The sequence below is a fragment of the Talaromyces amestolkiae genome (genome assembly GCF_001896365.1).
Source record: "Talaromyces amestolkiae strain CIB chromosome Unknown scaffold13.1, whole genome shotgun sequence".
NCBI lineage: Eukaryota > Fungi > Ascomycota > Eurotiomycetes > Eurotiales > Trichocomaceae > Talaromyces > Talaromyces amestolkiae.
The window spans coordinates 362,245-385,468 of record NW_024468049.1 but is presented as its reverse complement, the minus strand read 5'-3'; the positions used below and the strand labels follow the sequence as shown (position 1 = coordinate 385,468).

The window sequence follows — 23,224 nt, the reverse complement described above, 5'->3', positions numbered from 1 at the left end:
CATGTTACCGAGTCTCGGTCTAGGCTCAACCGCCCTTCCGAAGAGATTCGTCCACCGGTAGAGGCTCCGAGTGCGCATGGTGTTGAGGCTCCGCCACTGATTTCACGTTGCGCCGATGCTTCTTTTTGGTGGTCTGCCACCCTCCATTAGAGTGGTTATGATCCCGGCCGCCGTTTAGGGGTGGTAACCCGTCAGGTTTCCGAGGCAGCGAAGCTGGTTGAGCGTCCTTCCGATTCAACGAGGACAAATGTGAGCCTGCATGCGTATCCTGCGAGGCTTTCGGTTTGGGCTTGTGGTTATGGTTATGACTGACCCCGTTCGGCTTATCCGAGTCCGCACCATTTGGACGATTTCGGTGTGTAGGTGAAGACGAAAGCGTATCTTTATTGCCAGTGTGATTCCCTGTTGACGACGACTTGTCACTTGATTTTCCTTGATGGCGTTGTTGGTGAGAATGTCTAGATGGCGAAAACTCTCCATTGACATACCCTGGCTTCCCACCCTTTCGTTCCGAAAACGACTTGAGTGGTTCGGAATGATTGACATTAGCAATGTGTAGTCCCTGGAAACGTTCTTTAAGATTCGAGTCTGCGTCTTTCGTAATCGGAGTTTGGCAATCCTGCTCTTTGGTCATTGAGAATGGATCCATCTCGAAAGTATTGTCCTGAACACCATTGACAAACACATCTGCCTTCTCAGATGGTACTTCCCAGCCGACTACAGTGTCACTCATTCCAGAAGGACTAACATATCGATCTGAGTAATCATCACGAGAAGATGCTTTGGACTCCTGAGGTGGAACGGACCCATCGATGATCAGAGGCCCACCGCGATCGCGTTGTGTCTGCGCAGGCACCGAGTATCCACGTGGTGACACGGGTTGCGCACTCGGTGTAAAGCTAGTGTCTGCTGCAGTACCAAACGGATCACTATACACAGGCATACCTGTACGATAATCCGCGGTCTGAAGATACGCTGTTGTGGGGAGAGACATCGCCATGTAGCCGGGATGATAAGTATGTGGCATTACATAATAGCCACCAAACTCCGCGGGTCGATGTTCATCAAAGAACGTGGGAGTAGTCACTGTCGTTGCCGAAAGGGAATTGAGGCTCGAGGTTTCGGTATCAGTCCGACCTGGAGAGCCCGGCGGCGCTCGATCTCTTGAACTGCGAGAGGCATCACTAGGTATTGAGGAGTGCAATGGAGCCAACCCTTGCATAACCGGAGAGTGCATGGACCTTGCGGGCTGCGAATGGGAGCGTAAAGATCCACTCGGTGAGCCATTCGCGACAGAAGACCGACGAGGATTGCGGCGAAGATCAGGAACGGCATGAGCAAGTGATGGAGATGGAGGATTGGTATTGCTTCCTTGTGCGGCTGCTGGGGCAACTTGTACGTAGGTTGGAGCGTAAAACATCCCAGGACGCAATGGGGTCATTGGTGGATGATTGACGGTTCCTGCCCGAGCTCGAGAGCTATCATCCGTGCTGACATCTTGCTGTGGGAAAGAGAACTGGATCAAAGGTTGGCGAATTAGCACTGGTGGGGGTCGACCGGTTAACAGTGATTGATTATGCAACTGTATTCGCAGCTCCTGCTCCTGGGCCTGTAGAAACTGTATCTGTTGAAATAGTTGATCATGAAGGAAAAACTGCGCCTGTTGAGCATGCATGTTACCTATGTCTGGAGATAGTGGGAGATTGTTAGACCGGTAACCGTTGCCATTTGTGCTGCGATTTGTCGCACTGGAAGAACGACGTGATGAATTATTCCCACCACGGCCGTAGTTATTTGAATGTCTCGCACCACGGCCACCGCCGCGGCCACCGCGGCTAGACGGTTGGGTAGGGAGTATTGGAGCAATGATTGGGCGAGGTTGAGGGGTCGGTCGCTCGAAAATACGTTCTTCTTCAGGTGGAAAGACGAATTGTTCACAACATTTCTCCAGATCAGCAGTACCGATGGCTTGAAATGCCCTGCGTAATTCCGTATGTAGACCGCGAAATGAGGTGTCATCTGCCGTGTTTCCCAAATTTCGAGTTGTATTGAACGGCTCTTCCACACATAATCGATTGTTCTGCAGAAGATGCCAACCCTTATCCTCCTTGGAAATCAATTTCCCTTCACGAACGGAGACAACATGCTTCTCATAATTCACCTCATGACCGTAATACCTGAAGAATTCAAAAAGCAGTTCCCCAAGTGTTTGCTTATTGGTATGGCCATATCCCCGTAAAGATTCGAGGTCGTCATCAAACGAGACTTGAACGCCATCTATCACTTTCTGAGCTTTATGCGGTTGCTGCTGAAGGCTCGGTAGGATAGGTGGATCGCGAGTCTGGAGAAAATTGATAATCAAGCATATCCAGGTGTAAGAGCTCAATGTACCACCGAGTGCTAAGTAATCCAAAAAGGTCAGCAAGAAAGGACGCATCGAAAGCCTCCGTAATCAGGCAACTGACCAGCATCATTGAGGACACGTCGCTTCGTCCAATGTTTGATGATCATGGCCAATGGCCGGACTCTCTCATCAATGTCCACGTAGGTCCGGATCATGCGTGTGTTTTCTAGAGCTAGTGTGTTGTTGACATTCATGTCACAGGCCATCTTTAATTGCGGGTCCCAAATCTTCACGATAGGGACTCTGGCATGAGATACACAGACCACTCGCTCCATTCCATCTTTTGTAAAAATTCTATCAGTCTTGGTTCTGTATGAAAAGTTGTGCATCTTACGCTGTGCCAGAACCTCCGCTAACAAGCACACATTTTCCAGTTGTTTGAAAGAAGTGGTTATACAGATATCAACTGCGACAAAGGAATCAGTATTAGCAGGAATCACATAGTGTCTGGCAGAAGGGACTGCTAACCATCTGAATCACTTGAACATAATTTGTTCCCTGAAGACCCAAAGACATGCACATTGATATTATTGCCTGGCCACTGCTCATTGAAAAGCTTTTCTAACTTTTGAACAAGCTGTCGACGGCGGTCATCGCTCTCAGCTGATGGCAAAAGTTGCTCATACAACCTCTGCATGTCGGTGCTCAACTTCTCTTCCTCTTCCTGACTGAGACTTTCTTTCAACCCTGTTTTCTCTTCTGGCAAAAGGTCGCCTCCGATACTGTAAGGCATCCGCCTTCGAAAATAGGCCATCGCTGTTTCATATTTGCAGCCACCAAGAGGTTTTCGAAAAGTCGAGGAAGCATTTGTTTCGGAATGTGTGGAGCGGGGAGAGGTGCTTCGACGTCGCGGCGACGGTGATCTCGAATGAAACGACAATCCACGCGCATGTTGGTATGGGGTCGAAGGAAGAGAGCTCGATTGCTGCGCGACGAGAGGCGGCCGTGATGGTAGGTTTGTTTCTATCGTCGGCTTTTCTGACGGCCATGCCATGTTGGATGGCTCGTCGTGTGTTTTATTTGAGGTCGCACCTGGACTCTGAGGATTTGCAGAAGTCCCATTAGTCTTTTCTGGCTGCATCCAGAGATTAAATGTTGCAGGAAAACCGGTGGCCGTCAAGAGGCGTTGTCCGGGAAGCAAGCTGTGAGGGGCAAAGCGAAAACGATTATGAACTGAACGTCGAGCAACGAAGGTCAAGATCGGTCCTAAGTACTAAGGCAAACACAGACCCGCGATTTTGGGCGAGGTGCCAGGTGATTTGACTCTGATATAGTCCCACTCTCACTTTTGCTTTGGATTTTGTCGAACAACGGCCGGCAGAGCGAGGAGAAAAGAATAACAGGATATGGCCTGCAACTGCGTTCAACACGAGGAAGAGACAGAATATGTGCGGCGAAAAAAATCAAATCTATCCAGTAGACAATTTTTGGGGATTGCAAAAGGGCTGGGAGAAGACGAGACGAGGTTATGCAAGTGTTTGAAAAATGTACGATTGACCGCGGGAGATCGAAAGAAGACTGTTTCGAGGGGATTGTCAGTCACGGAGTTGCGGACAACGAGACGAGTATTTTGCAGAAATGCGGCGAGACGAACGGACGATGCAGAGGGTAGTCATTCACAACAATGACTCCTCTTTCCGCATGGTAAACGGGCATCTCCTGAAGCAAAGGGACACGGGAACTTCGAATGACTTACGCGAGGAGAAGGAAAGAGACACCGCGAACCAGGCGGTTCCGCAGACTTTCAAATATCTGTACAGCGAAGAGGAGTGGCTTTGCAGGGTCCAAAGAAAAGAAAAATCGTGAGACCAGACGAGGCGGTTGGACGGTAATTGAGGAAAAGTCGAGGTGGTAATGGTAGCAGTGAGGTAGTACGTAACCTGGTGAGTCGGTCGTAGCAGTCAGCGCCGGTGGTGGTGGTTCACCCCCGTAATTATTGGCAGCGCCGCCAATCCAAGCGATGCTCACGTCAAGACAAGAACGCCGCTCGCCTCTTGTCACCGCGCTCCAATTGACAGAAAGCCGGAAAATTGATTTGCAGACAAAAAACACGGTGCACAAATGGGCTGTTGTCAAAAGGGCAAAAAGGGACCCAGCAACAGACAGCGATAGTTCAGGGTCGAGGAATGCGTCGAGGATCTGGGGGGGTTTAGGGTCCGTGATTTGCTTAGCGGCGGTCAATACATGTACGGACAGGTCCTCGCGGCAGGAGCGCCGTTGCCTGTTCAGTCGGCAACTGCCTCTTTCCCAATGTGCAATAGTCCCTCTCTATGATCTAACGTCTTCTCCCCTTTCCGGGGCTCCTTTCTTTCTTACTATTCTAATAGACCACATGCAGACCATTGCCAGACAATAGTAATCTCATTTCTGCCTCATCTCCACTTAAAATCAGCTGTCACACTCTAGTGTTGGGAGGCGGCGTTTTAATATCGTTTCTATAAACACGCTGCTCCGTCCCGACTTCCATGGTGCCTGGCTGGCACTGCAAGGCCGAGTTGCGGTCTTCTACAGTCATTCAGTGGCAGTCACTCTTCGATGGATCGTTTGTGCCAGCTGGACAATACATTTGATTATTCTGCCTTTGAGCACGGAGTATCCTCAGATGTCTACCCATGGACGTGGAGTACACTGTCTCCGGAACAAAGAGATGGCCTGCGGCGTACCAGGAGCCACAAGTTTGATATATTGTTGCATCGTGATACTGTAATTCTCGTACTGATGCTGACAGATGAGGAGTATGTCTTCCAGCATTAAGTGTGTATCCGGTGCACATTATAATATCTGATATACGTACCTAATCGACAAGAGTCGGTCTAAATTGTAGATCCTCAAAAGAAGACCGTAACATAGTTCGTGGCCAGCCTGTCCATCGCCGGGCCGGTTACACAATGGACTGGACACCCATAAATTTCTTTGTCCGACATCACGCTTGAGGCTACAGCAATCAATCCTGACGTCAGCAACATACCCAAGATCTATTCCTTGATCATCACTACCGACCCATCTTGGTGGTGGATGTTTGGCAAATATCATGTCCATCCGGTTCGTCTCAGTGCCTCATGCATATGTATAGATGCACGCCAAGGAGGGGATTACTACGGGTATCTTCGCTCGCAGGAGCGACGTCGGGACCTGGACGATTCCGATCTGCATCCCAGACAATCTGATAGTTATTGATACCTGAGTCAACAATGTTATCGATCTTATTGGCGTCTGATACATTCCATTACAGAGCCCGATCTATGTACCTATGTCCAGACTATTGTTCGAAGATGGTCAATATCAAGCCATAACGATTATCATGCACAACATCTGTCCGCATTTATTTTCGTCTTTGACAGTTGAAGTAAATATTGTAACTTATCACAGCTAATTCGACTAGATCAGTAGATTTACCTCGTAATGTGAGATATGTACGGAGTACTTCGTACCGTAATAGACACTGTACAAAATGGCTTGCACAATTAGTGGCGATTGGTCCAAGTGTGGTGCATGGAGTAGTCTTACCGGGTATCTGTTCTGTAAGCGTAACAACGGTCAGGGCCAGACCTGCGCCAAGCTGGTTATATTACTAGTTCCCGGCGAAGATATCAAGTGATTGGTGGAGAGTAGCTAGCGTCTCTTAGTATCTCCGTCATCGTTAAATAGTAATGGATCAATACCCACGGGCCAACTTGGACATCGTCAGATTGTATGGAATAATCGCCGTCACTGAGGATTGATTCTTTTCTGGAGATGGATGGAACGACGCTAATTAGCATCGTTTCATCCATTAAACGCCTACCTAGGGATGTATTCATCATCGTTGGACACGTACGTCTACAGTCGAGACATGTTCGCGAGCTTTGATGACGGGGTTTTTTCCCGGCTTGGTGGTTGCAATCTCAAAATTTCAACGTATCATTCGGATATTCTTAGATCTGGTCCGCAAACCTGACACTTGCTTCTTATGTTAAGAATACTCGAGTATCTGGCTATGTACTTCCTGGATGCTTCTTGTTCACAGATACAAATTTCAGGTAAGCGAAGCGCATCAAATGCCAGGAATTACTACTACAGTACTACAACTGAACAAATTAAACACAACTCCACTCCAAAACGGGGCTGCATCCTCTTACTCCCCACTGCATGGGCCGTCGAAGGAATAGGAGACACTGAGCACCGTGAGTGCACTCAGTGCAGCGTAGAAACATTCCACTTCACCGAGATGCAGTTGGTGTAGTTACAGGATCCAGTTTCGTACCACGCGAGGTCATGGGTTACTTATACTACGTGGTAATTATACGTATGTATATGGTACAAACACATGCATTCTCTCGCAACGAGTACAATTGAAATTCTCCGTTCAGAACTGCAATAATTTCAGCACGTCAAATGACCGATACTGGAGACGTGCGAGCGAAAAAGTTGTTAACCAACTTAACCTCGTACTATGTAGCATGTAGACGCCCCAGGGTAAGCCTCTTAAGGAAAGACTATTAGGTGGTAATTAATTACAGTGCTCCGTCTCTCTCCGCGGCTAAACAAATTCTGTCTCTTTCCTCCTTACCACACCCAAACCTAACCAAACCACCACTCCGTTCGCTCCCCCCTCTTCTCTTCTCTTCTCTCCTCAGCCTTGAGTGAGAATTCCCTGTTTATTCTTATTTCTTCCCCTCCTTTGCCTTTTTTATCCTCCTTCCCTCTCTTTTCTTTCTCCTACTCTCCCCCCGGTCTACCCGTCGAGAATTCCGTCCGGCGCACTACCCCGAACGTCTGTCGTGGTAGGGGAATTTCGAAAATTTTCCACGGTTCGGGTCAGCATTCTATTTGGTGTAAGTGCGATATTGAACAACTCAACGGTTGCCATTTCTCTGTCCACACTATTATAAACCCTTGCGACGTCTTATCTGGTTTTGCTTCGTCTTATTTCTGCCTCCTTTTTATTTTTTCTTCGTTCTCGGCAAGCGGGTGCGCCGTGCGCCGAAGGCAAGTCGACGAGGAATGGAATGATATTGGCAGAGAAAAAGGAGGATCCATCTAGAAAGGGGAAAAGAATAGAACTTTTTTAGCCACGCACACATACCTATGTCATCACTGTCATCGTTGCCATCCGTCGTCGATCGCTCCGGGACCACTGTGTTGTTCACCTTCATTCGAAGAAAATGAGCATCAATTCAATTCTTAGGTTGGAAGAACATTTGGCTGACTTTTGTGATGATTATCCAGATTATCAAATAGGCCTATCAAGACTCGCGAACGGATCGGCTGCCTATAAATTTCACTGTTCTCCGTGATTGTTTGCGTCATCTCCGTCCGCACTTTTTATCATTTCGCACGTTTGTCAGAGTAATGTCGACCTCATACTATGAACCACAGGGCTGGCAAGCTCCTGCTCGTCAGGCTTCATGGGAACAGCCCGTTCCTCCGTCTCGCTCAGGTAAGCAGTCGTGCTTCCAATTAGCAACCATGAAGCTTACAGTCTTCCGCTCTCAGGAACCAGCTCGGTCTCTCAAAGAGATGAATCGTCCGCATTTTCTTCGCAGTTCGACGAGGTAGACCGCGCAATTGATAACTTGGTTAAAAGTGGAAAGCTCTTCAACGGTCCCCGAAGAGAATCGATGCCGATGATGATGATGGGACGCCACTTTCCAGAATACGGTATGCCTTAAAGGTCGATTCGTGATATTAACCAACATCTAATCGCTCGCTCTATATAGACCCTCGAATTTCCGCCGGAGGCATGCCACCCCAGCGACACCACTCGGTTAGCGAATTTGATCAGACTCGCGGTCACCCCGGATCCGCGCTTCAGGGATTCTATGCTTCTCAGCGCTTCCAGGGTCGTCAGTCGGAGACAGAACAGATGCTGCAGGCCAAACGCCGAATGGCCGCACAACGTGAACGGGAGCTCCGTAACTACCATCAGGAGCAACAATACAACCGAAGTATGTGATGATCGCTACCTTCCTATTCTCGTCACTGTGCACTTCCTACGCCCTTTTATTCCTTGTCTGCTTATTTGGTCGATGTCCCTTTTCTCTTCTTTGGCGTAGCGAAGCTTTCATTCTCTGGTCATTTTCTTCTGTACTTTACAAAATTTTAACACTTTTCTTCTTTTTTCAAAGGCCTTCTTGCCGAGATGTCCGGAAACAAATCCGACCGCTCTCTGAGTCCCGCTGCAATGAGCGAGGAAAGTCGCCGCGAATTGATTGCACGCCAACATCGCGCTCTGTATGGAAATGAAAGTCCAGCCTTTTTCGCACCAGGTTCCTTGGGTGAGGATGCCCACAGCTCTCGCGCCGACAACACGAATAGCGGCACCCCATCTGTCAGCGGTGGTGTCCGTGGATCGTCTCCTCGAGCAGTTGACCCGTTTGGCATGGGCCAGTCACAACCCGAGGGATTGGGCCAGGGTAATGGACCGAACCCTGCAACTGGCCGCCAGTCTCCTCGTGCTAATAGCACCACATCTCCCAACACCGGCGCCAATTCGTATGGCCTGTATGAGAACGTCAATGTCGAGCAGCCAAGTACCTCGAACTCTTCTCCCGGAGGCGCGGACTCGCCGTCGTCTCGACAGCTGTCTTCCAAGTCCACCGGCCACTTGGGGTCTGTTGGACCGATCGGCTCTCGTCCATCTCAGCCGGCAGTTAGCCAGGCTCAAAACCCTGCTTTGAACAAGCGATCCACTACGCCTCTGCCTTCACCACTAGGCTTTGGCTTTGCGCCAAACGAGAGTGCCAACACCGCAAATGAGCGGTCCAACTCTTCGGCGTCCAACCCTACCACGAAAGAGAGCGCCTTCTCGTCTGGATGGGGCAGCAACAGCGGCGTCTGGGGCAAGAACCTCGGAGTACAAGCCTCTGTTTGGGGCTAAGCTATTTTCAGCATTCGACCCTTTTTCTTTTTTATTTCCTATCTCTCTCGGATTCTGGTACCTGCCGTGTATTCAAAGCACCCTGGCGTTGTGAGTGGTGGCATTAATGGATTTAATGGGCAAGATTCGTGTCATTTCTTGGGGGCGACAAAAGCGATCGTACATATTATGTGAGAAGTCAAGGAAGGGACATCGTTTGTTCCTTAATGTTTCAGTTGGTGTGTTTTGAATTTCTCCGGTTCTTGGAAATTGGTTGATTTATGGCAAGGTCATTGGAGCACACGGCATGCTTTTTGCAAATGGTTGGGATAATTCTTGTCTATTGTTTTTACTGACTGGCTGGCAAAGAGGGGGGCTCTTGGGTATTTCCGTTGGTTTTTCGTTTTTTGAAGGAGTTTTCTATCTGATGCATCTGGTTTTGTTGTCGCCCGTCTGGTTATATATTTTCTTTCTCATTTTGGGAGTCTCACCATGCTTTGAGCTTCTGAGCGTTTTGATGACTGCGGACCTGCTGCATGGAATAGGTTTCTTCTTCATCTGCTACTTTCTGTCATTCGGTTGTTATGTTTGTCTTGTTGGTACAGATTTAATTTTCTTGTTTTATAACACTTTCCCCTTATACTATCAATCGTGCCATATCTGGTTTCTTGTGCACAAATTATTACCCTATTTGGTTATCAACTCTTTGGCCATAAAGGAGATACAGTCTGAATTAGGAGCAGATACACTATCATATGTCATTTTGTCAAATATGTCTACCAAGGTATATTAATATTGTTTACTTCCTCAAAGGGAACAAGCGCGAGTCATGTCCACCCTCCACTGTGAATCAGAATACATGCAGACGGATCGATAAAGAAAGCCATGATGACATGGTGCATCAACTATTTGGAGTATTGTTGAAACAGACTATGTCATGATGCATATTGCCATAGAGAAGAGTTCATGACTTGCATTTTATAGTGCAGTGTGCATTGCGATGACAGCACTTACTTGGTCTTAGTGTACGCCACTTTGGTGCACGGGGATCAATTAGATCGAGGGAATTGATGTAAATGAATAGCAATGTTCGGCTATGAATATCTTGGGAGGGTGTAAGCCCTTCATATCACGTGCTAGCTCCCAGCAAGCACATATAAAGCTATTAGAGAAGTCTCAGGGCCTAGTAACTTGCCCTTTCTCTTCATCCCTATGTTACGGTCTTTCATACAGAATTCTATGGAACATAAAGCGGCTAGAAACGATCCACCTCAGGAGGTGTACCTTTCTGATGATAGAATCGTCACTACGAATAACCACGCAATCTTCACAGAAAGCAACGAAGAGGTACTAACATATACCAGGGTAAATGATCTCACAGCAAAGACCACGAGGGACAGACATAGAGGCGTAGAAATGGGGATACGAAGAAGTGCCACGATTCAGAGTGTAGAATTCCAGAGATTAGGGAAGTAAGATGTAGACAATACTCGAAAAAACAGAGGGTGTTGAGGTGTCTTCGAGGAGCAAAGGGATGGGCGGGTAAGAATTCATCTGTCAATTCCATGTCGTTATCACATGACAATATTTCTGCGGCGCCCGGCAGAGTTCGCATGAGGATAAAATCACTGAAGTTCGTTAGCTATGGAAAAATCTGCTGGGGTCCTGACCAGGACAAGCGGAAAACCCAAATACCAAAAAGCTGAGGATGGGGAGCAGATAACCCCGTGTTGGAAATATCATTCGACGACATTCCGAGCTCGTTAGATAACGTTTGCATGAGAGTCAAAACAATGAAAGTGGGTTGATATTGAAAATTCTACTGGGCGTCTAATCATCCCGCTCATCCTGCCAAACAGAAACACCAACAGCATGCTGAGCCCTGTCAATCCTCCGCCTCGCCGTAAATATCCCCGATACACCCTGTTCCTGATTCCTGCCCAGCCACGGTTTCCTCGCCTCCCCCAAAGCGCTCCCCCGTCGTTGGCCGAGATAATACACGAACTGGCCCAGGAGAATCAAGACGAATGCGATCGGGTACAGCCAATGGATGCGTAACTTGAGCACAAACACGCCAATCAGCACGCCCCAGAAATTACCCGTTAGCATGGAGATATTCATAAACGCGGCCGAGGCCAGGCGGTAGATGAGAGGTGCCGTGGTGTAGAAGCTGGCTAGACAGATGGTATATCCAAGCAAATACCCAACCACCGGCCCATTCCAGGTTGCTTTTTCAAAGGACGAGCGATCAAAAATCGTGGCTTGAACGCCGTTGATGAGTGTCGCCCAAAACGCGAGTTGTCCAACCACTTCGTACATGGGTCTTTTGCTAACAAAGTATTCTTCGACGATGTTGGAGAAGCCGTAGAATGTGGCGGCGAGGAGGGCGAAGAGATCACCCTTGACGGCATCCAGGGCCTTCGCGCCTTCTGCGAGGCTTCCGGTGATGTGGTCCGATGCGAGTAATATGCCCATGCCCCCGATGCAGATTGCTATGCCTAATAGTTGCATATGGTGATAGCGGACGTGTAATATTAGAAAGGAGAGAGTGACAACCACCACGATGGCCCAGAAGTTGATCAGCTGTGCGCTAAGAATAGTGGTATATCGATATGCTAGAACGATAAAGTAATTTCCTTCGACGTCGCAAAAGGCGAATAGTATATCTAAACAGGTCAGATGAATGGCCTGTTCAGAAGTGGAGATGGCGACATACACTTCCACCCGTCATTCCGGGCAACCTGCCCCCAGCGTTTGAACCCATATTTATAGATCGTATATGAAGTGAATATAATGTTTAGCAGGGCGTAGTTGAAGAAGGTCTGAAAGGCCGGTATCGATGTACCCTGTGCTTCGAGCAGAGATGTGAAGGTACTACTGGACGTGTTAAGGATAGCCAATGCTTGTCTATTGTCTTGTCAGATAGGTTCGTTTCCGTGCCGTAGAAAATGACATACCCAAGTACCAGAACAGTCCAAAAATCCCTGGTGCGTAGAGACGTAAGCAGACCCTTGCGCTTGCTGTCGGCGACTAGTTCCTCGTCGCTCTTATCGATATGCTCTTGACCGAGAAGAGCGTCATATTGACTTTCGGGAACGTGGCCCAGATTCTCGCGAGCGGTAATCAGTGGCTCGGAGTCGGCCATATGGTTACCTCGTCATCTGAGAATCCTCTGGGTTAGAAGTGGAGTGGACCTCGCAGGTCGTTCACCCTCAAGATGAATGGAGTTGGTGAAGGAAAGTGACGTGGCGGGGTATCAGCGCCCAATCAGCAGCGGCGATCAGGCGGGAAAGCCGCCGCTGCCTGGATGCCTTGGCCGAGTCATGTGAGATCGTCAAGCTTAATTCTTGTATCCCCACTTCATTAACTTCTTTCATCTTTCATCCTTGCCATTTTTCCAGATACACTCTTAAAGAGATGCTATCGTGTTGATTTGACTCTTATGCAACTCATACAGGAAGCCTTCCGTCTCGGCGTCTCGTTGGACGTCAAGTCATCGAATGTGCCAATCCCCTTGGGCACGGCAGCATGCCGATCAGCATATCACCGCCGTTGACTCAAGACTCAATTCATGACCCCAGGAATGTTGGCTTGCGACAATGAACGGTCGCGTTGGCGTGTCAATGCTAATCATCCTACTCGAGACTCCACCGTGGCTGTCATCCTTTCTTTTTGTCTTCTCTTCCCCACAGTCGTGCTTCCATGCTAGTTGTCAATGCCAATGTCATGTCCATGTCAAGTTCATGTGGTCACAGTCACAGCCCACAATGTATGGAGAAGTCCGTCTCTGCATGACTGCCAGTGCGGAACCACAGCCAGTCCAGCCTCATTCTTCATTGATCGGGTCGCCTTGCTTCCCCGCGTCATAACAATAGACATGCTACTCCAGACATACATAGACTTGGTGTACCCTAGTCAGCAGTCGCGTGTGGTTTCCACTCTGCTTCTAGAGTGTTTCCTCATTGATGTATACCATATGCAGTAACAAGTAGTAAATAATTATTATCCCAAAACGAGATAATCATCAAGACACTAAATACAACAATAACATTATCAAAGTTATTAGATGTTCTAGGCGCCGAGCTGTGCCCTGGCCTGATCTCCCGGTCCCCTCTCTGGGCCTCTCCATACGTCGGACTAGACTAGCCGCCACGAGATTTCCCGGCAACGCAAAACTCAACTTCCTCACTTATCTCTATCTACTACTTCATCTCGACATTCATCCGACGACGGCCTCTCGACCTTTCGCTACTGTTTGCGCTTTAACGGAGATCCTTTGAATCCAACCTCGAACTGCTTTCTGAACAAATTCACTCACTCACGACTAGCCACCCCTTCTCTGGCATCGCTCATCTTCCCCGGACAACTCGCGCAGAGCTGTACCGGAGTGACAGGACGCCACCTGTCACTCTCGGTCGACATGGCGCTGGCGATAAAGCTACCCCAGGACCGGAAACGTGTAAAAGTCTACGAATTACGAGATAATGACTGGTTTGACCGTGGAACGGGCTTCTGTACGGGCGCGATTGTCGAGGTAAGCCTTTCTGACGCCATCGTCGACATCCGCCAAGCCGGTGATCGCGCGACCGGCTGCCACACTATTCATCGTTGCGTTGCGTCGCTGGCGCAACTTCTTCTTTGTCGTTTCGGTGTTCTTGTTATTCGCGTCGATTGATTTCATTTTCTCATGCCGGTTGCGCTGATTTTCAAAAATGCATCGGCTGATCCATCGTCTGGTATTAGGACATGCCCCGGATATACGTCGAGTCGGAGGATGAAAAGGGTCGCTGCCTGCTGAACACGACGATCGGAAAAGAGGAAGGCTATCAGAAGCAACAAGGTGCGACGATTTTGACGTGTTTCTTTGACGCACGACAGTGCTTATTCTGACGTTGTCCCAACCAGATACCCTCATTGTTTGGACCGAGACCAATGGAACCGATATGGCGCTTAGCTTTCAGGAGGCCGACGGATGCGCTGCAATATGGTTCGTACCCATGCGCCAACGAAATCGATTATGTTCTGACCGGATTTTGTTTAGGGAATATGTCAGTAGTGTCAGGGATCACCTGATCGCTTTGGCTGGGGGTTAGTTCTATTCGATCGGTTCGCATCGTCGTAATACTGACAACGCTTAGATGATGCCCTTTCAGACGAGGCAATCGAGGCCTACCATCAACCTATTATGCTTCCGCCGCCCACCCTCGGAAATCTTCCCGAGATCGAAGCTGCAGTTCGCGCCGCTAGTCTGTCACAGGTCGGTCGCGATGCGCTCGGAAAGTTCGTTCTCAGCGATAACTACATCGACAAATTGATACCATTAGTGTCGGATGCCGAGGATATGGAGAGTCTACCTGACCTCCACCGCTTGTGCAACATCATGAAGTCTCTCATTCTACTGAATGACAATATCATCATAGAACACGTAGTTACAGATGGAATCATCATCGGTGTGGTTGGTGCCTTAGAATGTGAGCGCATATCACTTCCTTGCTCAAGCTCAAGAAACTGACTGGCGGTGACTAGATGACCCTGACTTTCCTACACACAAAGCCAACCATCGGCAATATCTCCAAGACCAGTCCAGATACAGAGAAGTGGTTCCTATGAAAGATCCCGTCATTCAAAAAAAGATCAGACAGACATGGCGATTGCAATACCTCAAAGACGTTGTCCTTGCGCGCATCCTCGATGACCCCACGTTTTCGGTCTTGAACTCGCTGATCTTCTTCAACCAAGTCGATATTATCAACCATATTCAAACCAATGCTCAATTTCTAAAGGAACTGTTCGCGATATTTGATCCACGCAATATAGACCAAAGACGCAAAGATGACGCTGTTTGTTTCATTCACCAATGCGCCTCGATTGCGAAGAATCTACAAGCGCCTGCGCGTGCCACCTTGTTTTCCCAGTTTATCGGCCACGGCCTGTTTCCGGTCATCGCATTTGCCGTCAAACATCCTAAACCGCCAATGCGCACGACGGGTATCGATATTCTCGTCGCACTATTAGATCATGACCCTATAATGATGCGCGGATATATGCTGAAGGCGATCAACGAGAAGAAAACGCCGCTCACCGATACCTTGATCGACTTGTTGCATACGGAACAGGATCTTGGAGTCAAGAATCAACTCGCCGACGCTATCAAGGTTCTACTCGATCCACAAATAGCTATACATGATCCTATGAACAGAGCTGGTAATGATTTATCCGGCAAGGCTCGCTCAGCACATCTTCCTGATGCTTTTGTACAAATCCACTTTGATGAATCTGCCAAACGACTTTTTACTCCTTTAAAACAGCTGGAAGGTCGTGCTAATGGTATGGACCTTCTCCGTTTCTTGATTTGTTTCTGTACTGACATTCTAAGTTGCCGACTTGACTTTCCAGGAGGTTACTCTTTACGCCCACTTAGTAGACATTTTGACTTTCTTCGTTCGACAACACCTGTTCAGGAGTCGTAATTTCATTCATTCAGACAACCTTACTCCCCGTGTGGCGCAGCTTTTGACTGTACCGCAAAAACACTTGAAGCTTAGTGAGTCTGCCGTCCGAGATGCTTTATGACACTTTACATACTAACGTGGCTGCAGCGGCTTTGAAATTCTTCCGTACTCTCGTCAGCCTCCAAGATACTTTCTACCTCGCGCAACTAACACACAACAATACCTTTGGACTCATTCTTGATATCGTTCATGAAACAATGCCTCGTGACAATTTGCTGAATTCGGCATGCCTCGAGTTGTTCGAATTCATCAAGCGCGATAATATCAAGCCTATCATTACCCATGTAGTCGAGAAATATCGCGAAAAACTAAAGGCCATCACATATGTCGACATATTCGAAAAGCTGATACAGCGCTACGATGAATTGCAAGGATATGGACTCGAAGCTGATGCCACGCTGTTCAGCCAGGAGGAAATCCCACCGTCACAGCGTGGCGTACTCAACGGTCAGCGCTGGCAAGGTGTGCGCGAAATGGATGCTGCCGAGGAGGAGTATTTTAACACCTCGGACGACGAGGAAGAGGTACATATCAATATTCACTCTTTTATAATACATTTTACTAAATTTTCCAATGTGCAGTGGCCATCTGACACCCGACAGGAAGGATTGGCTATCGTCGGTCAAACACCATCACACATTAGACTGGTGGATTATCCTGATGATGACGACGAAGACGTCATGGATGCGAAGTCGGAAACGACTGTTTCTGACAAGCAAGAAATCGAGCTACCTGAACGTGTTCTCGTAGAAAACAACACATCACCAACAACATCCACCACATCTCAGCATCCGCCCGAAAGACTTTCCGAGAAACGTCGCCGCAATGAAGATGATGAAGATGAGCTGGGCCGGCTCGCTCAAAACGGACCTAAGCGTCGCAGTTCCAGCGCCAGTTCTACTGCATCAACGTATTTCCGCCGTCGGCAGAACTCGGTTGATCGCAATCTCAAGAGTTCTGTCAAGAACGAAGTATCCACCCCGACAAATGCAGCCCCGAAGAAAATCGCTATCAATCTCAGCTCAGCGTTGAAATCACACGTCACCGTTGAAGCCGAGGCAATTCAACTCAGCGAGTTTGACGAACAAGCGTCTACCAGCGAAGAACACAAAGAGACGAATGAAGGCGAAACTGCAACTCAAAGTTCCTGATACCTTCAACTTTCTCGGCTTCATGTTTATGCAATAGAATCACTGGAGTTGGGTTGTGTTTATTGTTTCATTCGCATTGACCGGACTGGACAGGGCTCATCAAATCATCAAAGATACCAAACGAAGTATGGAAAATGTATGCATTTATTGAGTGTGCGTTCTGTTTACCATATATGGGATGGGCCTGGGATTTTTTTTCTCATCATATGCTTGCAGCTGTTATTGAGGTTTTGGGGGGTTTCTTATACCTTGATCGTTTCTCCTCTTTTATAGTCTTGTTGTTCCTTGGTGCAAGCTGGGCAAGTAGCAAGCAGCATTCATGGCGTTGGTCTGCTGGGTATTATACGGATGTGTTTTTTCAATGACCGGCGGTCTTTTAATGCTTTTTTCTCCTTTTGTCGAAGAGGTTCCATTCCCAGGAGGATCGATCTCTTAAGGATAGGAGATTTCACTATCGTCATATTACCAGAATAGTCACAGATGTGAATACTATACTCCAGTCTGGAGTTATTAATGATTTTAGTATGTCAGTAATACTCGGAAAGGGTATCTCATATCTCATTATCTGATATCTTAACAATACACTCAAGTAATGATGGTAATACGCAATGTCAGTTCTGATTGACCAACCCCGCTCTGCGGAACAGATCCGTCAGTACATTTGGCCCAGGCTGGTTCATCGCCTGTGCTGCAGCAGATGGTAATTGTCCCGGCGAGGGTACTATGGGCGCTTGCACGACCGGATTATAGCTCCAGTTCATACCTCCTCCATTCATCATATCCGCTTCTGCAGCCATGTCAACACCACCAGCACCTGTATTAGGCTGGCTGAACCCATCATCTTGAGCACGCTGCTGCCCAAACAACTCCTTCAACGAAATCTGCCTTCCCATCGGCACACTCTGCTGCTGCTGCTGCGCAGCCAGACTCTCCTTCGCCAACTCCAAACTCCTTCCCGCATGCGTGGCACACTCCTTGATAACCTCCGCATTAATTTTCCTCGTCTCCGCCGTCGAATTGGGTGGCGGCTCCGAAAATATCCACAACCCTATAATCTCATCCGATCCTCCTCCTTCTCCTTCTTCCTCTTCCTTCTTTTCCGATTTGAGTATCACAAACTCATCCGTAATCTGCACATTTTCGCCATCCGTCAACAAGATGTCGAAATTGTTTAGCCCGCGCCGGTTGAGCACAAAGACGCTATATCGTTCTTCCCCAAGGGAGCCCTGGGTTAATTGACAGATGAACATTGTGCCTTCGATGCCGTTCTTTTCCCATTGTTGGGTCGCCGGGTTAAATGTGTAGACGACCACGTAGGGCGCGAGGGAGAGGATGGATGTGACGGCAGGGTTGTGGCGGCGGAGGACGGAGATGTTGAGTTCTTCGTTGGTTTTGGATGGTTCTTGTGTTGCTGCGGTGGGTGGTGGTAGCGGGTCTTGGGGGGTGTCGGAGTAGTAATATACGTTATCCATGGAGTCGTAGTTGGTGATGGGTATCTGTTGAGGGAGGGCCATGGGGAATTGTGCGAGGTATTGTGCGTTGTGGTTGTAGTTTATGAAATTCGTGAGGTGGTTGTTATTGTGGTTCTGGTTCTGGTTCTGGTGGTAATTGTGGTTGTTTGCTCGACCGCCTCGCCCCTTACGAGGGTTCATGGTGTATGCAAATGCGTTCAAGAATTGCGAAGTATTGCTATTCGAGTATTGTATACACCGCGATTGTAGTGTGTGGTCCTTGCGACGCAGCGGAAGAAGACGAGGGGTTGTTGAGGTTGAAATGGAGTTGTCCACCGGGCCGGAAGCTCCAAATTAGTATATAGAACATGTGATTTGCATGAAGGAGCTGTCAATATGCCAAAAAGAATTTGCATTCTCTGTTATTTTAAAAAATAAGCAAGCTTTAAATTTTTGCAGTAATTTGGGCAACAAGCTGTTGATAAGCTGTTCTGAGTTGTCGCCTGAACAGAGCCTTGGAGCCTTATTACGGGGGCTCAAAATGTGTCTCCCCTCTACTCTGGGTACTTAAGTTCTGGCCACAACCACTCAGCTTGTAACCTACAAGGATCGGAATACTACCAGAGACCGCTTTCTGAAAGCATAACACTGGAACCACCTCCACTGGTCTGGAATATTTCCCGAGGCAGACCAAACCAGCCCGCCTGCGATCGCCAGCCATTCATGAGCGCCGCTCACCCTAGCTGCTTGTTAGTGCTGCAGAACTGAAGCTGACGGCTGAAGAAATGCATGGTTTTTGAACATGGTTCCTGGGCGACTTCATTTCATCCTCTCGTAAGTGACTCGACCGCTCCTGATTGTCCCCAGTCCTCTTGTCGAGGGGAGGTTGGGTCAGACGACACCAACGCCATCCTTGGGTGCTCGAAGTTCCGATCGGCTGTTGAACCTTAACTGATTGCTGAGCTTATCAGCGAGTCAATACGCAAGGCAGACTGACAGTCTCTCCAATCTCGCCATCGCCTGTAAAAACCCCCCTCATTCCTCACGCCTCCGTCATGCCCATCAGCCACACGAGCGGCGTCTAGATTCTCGCCCGACTCTCTGAGAGACAATCAACCCCGCCTGCCTCGTCTTGTCTGGCTTGTCTCGTTCAACCTCGTCGCCTACGGCTATGGCTGTTGCCTGTAAACAGCTCCAGCCGACGACTTCGCCCTCTTAGTACGGCGAATATACACGCAGGCGATATTTGGGTTTATGGTAGATGATTGACAAAGGTGGCACACGGCATAAGAGGGGTCGCTCGATGACCCCGGATAGCTTGCGGACACAGCTTCATTCAAGCAAACAACGATAAAAAGCTCGCAAAATGGCGCCATCTACAGACGATCGGCGGTCGTCTACTTCAAGTAATTCGAACTCAAATGCGAATGTTCTCTATGAAGAACAGCAACATTCCGACGATTCTGCTCAGCCGGATACCTCCTCCCTATCAAGCCTGATCCGTGAAGTGAGGGCTCGTAGAGTCCATTATATTCGACCGCGCACAATCCGCATCAAGGTTGGAACATGGAACGTCGCTGCCATATCGGGAACGGAGAAGGATATCGAAAGCTGGTTCGTTGAAGGGAAGGATATCATACACCATATGACTGACCAGGGAAGAGAATACCAACATGCTAAGCAGAAAAGATCGACATCCGCTGAAAGGCCCATTGCCGCCCAAGCGCACGAGAATTTGGCAGAGAACTTGACGGATGAGGTTGGGCTATATGTGCTAGGACTACAAGAAATAGTCGATCTGTCATCACCAGCTGTAACGTTGAGTCCTTTTAACGACCCGGTTCCCTCAAGTCGTTGGAAAGACGTCGTGCAGGAAGCGCTTCCTTCTGGATATCAGCTCGTTGCGGAATCGCAGCTAGTCGGGCTATTGCTTTTGGTCTTCGCTGCGCCCAATGTTGCGCCTACAATTACGTCCGTGAGCTCCACCACCGTAGGCACAGGTATAATGGGCATGGGAAATAAAGGAGCTACGATAACGCGTCTAGTGCTCGGAGAGACTACAAAGCTTGTCTTTGTTAATTGTCATCTAGCCGCAGGCTCTGACAAGGGCAGTCTTGACCGGCGAAACTGGGATGCCGGGCAGATTGCCAGTCGTACCAAGTTCAGTCCTATTGGCCCTGATAATGAGCTATATGGCGAGCCCAGCGACACTATTGCCAATGCGGACGTTGCCTTTTGGTTCGGTGATTTGAACTATCGTCTAGATGACATTCCGGGAGAAGATGTACGTCGTCTGCTCTCGTTGCATACCCAGAATTCATATGATGCAAAGCACAAGCACCGAAAGAAACCGGACACCGATCTCCCGTCACCCATCTTAGTAGTGGATCCGGAAGCTGAAGCCACTGACGAAGAAGTCCAGAAACAGACTGCTGAGCAGACTGCCGAGAATTTGACGCTGACTGCGGAGACTCTGCAAGGCTTGGAAGCCGGAGCTCAAGCGGCACACGCCACAATCGTGCCCACAACAATAATGGAAACTCTAGATCCCATCAACGATCCAACATCACTCTTGACGACCCTCAACTCTTTACTGAGCCATGACCAGCTTCGAACTCAACAAATGAAGAAGAAAGCATTTCACGAAGGGTGGAGAGAGGGCGAAATTCACTTCCTGCCCACTTACAAGTATGATGTAGGCAGCGTTGCCATTTTTGATACAAGTGAGAAGAAAAGAGGCCCAAGTTGGTGTGATCGTATACTGTATAGATCCAAGGCGGACCGCGAGAAATACGAGAAAGAAGTTTTGGAAGCCGAGAAATCACGGAAGAAAGATGAAGAGATGCAAACTCGAGGGATAGACAAGGCGGCTGACGATGAAAACGTCTTGTTCGATTATAACCCTGACGAGGATGGAGAAGAAGAGCCAACAGACGTTCATGAGCGCGCTTCACAGCGCGCTTTGGAAATTGTCGGAGGACAGCCAGATCTTTCTGAGGAGAGGGTCAAGTTAATACACTACACCTCGCATCAGGGTGTCATGTCCTCTGATCACAAACCTTTGGACGCAGCATTCGTAGTTACATATGATGCAGTGATTCCAGACTTGAGGCGGCGTGTCTATCAAGAGGTCGCAAAAGAATTAGACAGGGCCGAGAATGAAGCACGGCCTGAAGTAACGGTGGTTGTCGATCCACACATGGAAGAGGATGTGGAATCGATCCACGATGTAGCTCACGATCAGAACGCGATTTACTTTGGCGGGGTAGCGTTTGGTGTCCCGATAAGCAAGAATGTGACGATTGCAAATACAGGGAGCGTACATGCTACATTCTATTTCACGTCAAAGGCCTTGATAGGCGAATGTACATTGGAAACAAAAGAGGCCCGGAGTGAACAGCAAGCTTGGATGGATATCCATGTGGAATGGCTGTCGGACGATAAGAGAACGGAGGATAAGAAGGAACGGCGCCAAAAGACATATACATTCGCACCGGGAGATTCGGCAGTTGCTGAAGTGATTGTACATGTTAAAGATCTAGAACTTGTGCGCTGCTTGAACGCAGGCAAAGTCAAGATTGAAGATATTCTGGTGCTTCGCGTGCTAGAAGGCAGGGATCATTTCATTCCAGTATACGGAAGATGGCTACCGACCTGCTTTGGTCGATCACTAGAGGAATTGACACACATTCCTGAAGCAGGTGTTCGCAGTCTTGGATTCCCGACTTCGTTAGAGACTAGAAAGGCTAAGAGCACTGTTCGGTTATCAGCTCCTCGGGAGTTGTTCCGTCTTACAGAAGCGATTTCACGTCTGACTGAGCAAGCAGTCGCTGAGTGGAGCATGATCAAGGGGGACACTCCAGATGAGACACCGCCTTGGTTGCATGAAGTCGGCGGACTTAGTTGGCCGTTTGGTCGTGCTTCTTGGACGCTTAAAGATCCTGACCAGAGAGCACCTTTACTATTTGCTGTCCGCGAAGCTCTCGATATTGGTGCTTCATTGGGTACCATTTTTCCACCTGAGTTATCTTCATTGCCGCGGTTAGAAATCCTTGCTGAAACGCTCGTTTTCTTCTTACAAACTCTCAATGATGGGATCATCAAAGCCGAAACATGGAAAACCATGGAGCAGCAGTTGCTAGCGCGCGAGAGATCAAAAGACCCATGGCGTTCTCCTGAAGACATTCAGTCATGGGTACTAGACAGCCTTGCGTCGTCCCCAGCCCATAGCGTATCCTTCACTTTTTTGACCTTCATGTTGAATCAAATCATCAACGAAATCGCCCCAGCATCAGACCCATCAGCTTTACCTCCCATGCTCCAACCACCGCCACCCCCAACACCTACCGACTCGAAAACCTCGCCGGAGAAAATCACACCTAACATCTCGTCTCCCAGCCGTCGAAAACGAACCTTGACCCTTAACTCTACAGACTCATCCAACAGAGACACAAGCCAGGAATATTCTGGGCACGGTGCAACCCTGATCAACCCAGTCGATGAAAGACGCAAGGAAGTAGAAATGACATTATCGAGTTTATTTTCAGGATTGATGATATCGCCTTCTGTCCCGGCACCTTCCAAAGACAAAGAGCGCCGGGCATGGGAGGAAAGGAAGAGACTTGTCGTCGAGGCATTTTTGCAGCCTGTTGTTACGCCTAATGTGGAACAAAGGGTTGATTAGAGTAGAACGGGTGGGCTGTGTGTTGAAATTTAGAGGAGATATAATGAAGATGACCGGAGTTGAGAGATCCAAGGGCTTGGTTCACTTGTTTGTTCGCCAATGTGTTATAAGATTCCTTTCGTTTTCCCTTTTGATACGTACATTATTTAATATGTCTATATATACATTATTTACCGAGATAACC

The 23,224-nt window shown here is 48.5% G+C and overlaps 6 protein-coding genes across 6 annotated transcripts; 3 read left to right on the top strand and 3 right to left on the bottom strand.

The window, feature by feature from the left end:
- Positions 1–25: 25 nt before the first annotated feature.
- Positions 26–2,679, bottom strand: BHQ10_006799 (uncharacterized protein; the record flags this gene model as incomplete). Its single annotated transcript, XM_040879424.1, has 2 exons — positions 26–2,400; positions 2,466–2,679. The coding sequence occupies 2 exons, from the start codon at positions 2,677–2,679 to the stop codon at positions 26–28; spliced, it is 2,589 nt and encodes an 862-aa protein (XP_040735303.1).
- Positions 2,680–7,735: 5,056 nt separating this feature from the next.
- BHQ10_006798 (uncharacterized protein) lies at positions 7,736–9,263 on the top strand (the record flags this gene model as incomplete). Its single annotated transcript, XM_040879423.1, has 4 exons — positions 7,736–7,823; positions 7,880–8,044; positions 8,104–8,331; positions 8,512–9,263. 4 exons carry the CDS (start codon positions 7,736–7,738, stop codon positions 9,261–9,263), a joined length of 1,233 nt encoding a protein of 410 aa, XP_040735302.1.
- A 1,809-nt stretch (positions 9,264–11,072) lies between these two features.
- BHQ10_006797 (uncharacterized protein) lies at positions 11,073–12,387 on the bottom strand (the record flags this gene model as incomplete). Its single annotated transcript, XM_040879422.1, has 3 exons — positions 11,073–11,908; positions 11,959–12,149; positions 12,200–12,387. 3 exons carry the CDS (start codon positions 12,385–12,387, stop codon positions 11,073–11,075), a joined length of 1,215 nt encoding a protein of 404 aa, XP_040735301.1.
- A 1,275-nt stretch (positions 12,388–13,662) lies between these two features.
- BHQ10_006796 (uncharacterized protein) lies at positions 13,663–16,905 on the top strand (the record flags this gene model as incomplete). Its single annotated transcript, XM_040879421.1, has 9 exons — positions 13,663–13,776; positions 13,986–14,082; positions 14,148–14,229; positions 14,284–14,330; positions 14,381–14,713; positions 14,769–15,569; positions 15,619–15,786; positions 15,842–16,278; positions 16,336–16,905. The coding sequence occupies 9 exons, from the start codon at positions 13,663–13,665 to the stop codon at positions 16,903–16,905; spliced, it is 2,649 nt and encodes an 882-aa protein (XP_040735300.1).
- Positions 16,906–17,516: 611 nt separating this feature from the next.
- Positions 17,517–18,557, bottom strand: BHQ10_006795 (uncharacterized protein; the record flags this gene model as incomplete). Its single annotated transcript, XM_040879420.1, has 1 exon — positions 17,517–18,557. The coding sequence occupies one exon, from the start codon at positions 18,555–18,557 to the stop codon at positions 17,517–17,519; it is 1,041 nt and encodes a 346-aa protein (XP_040735299.1).
- A 1,165-nt stretch (positions 18,558–19,722) lies between these two features.
- Positions 19,723–23,040, top strand: BHQ10_006794 (uncharacterized protein; the record flags this gene model as incomplete). Its single annotated transcript, XM_040879419.1, has 1 exon — positions 19,723–23,040. The coding sequence occupies one exon, from the start codon at positions 19,723–19,725 to the stop codon at positions 23,038–23,040; it is 3,318 nt and encodes a 1,105-aa protein (XP_040735298.1).
- Positions 23,041–23,224: the final 184 nt, after the last annotated feature.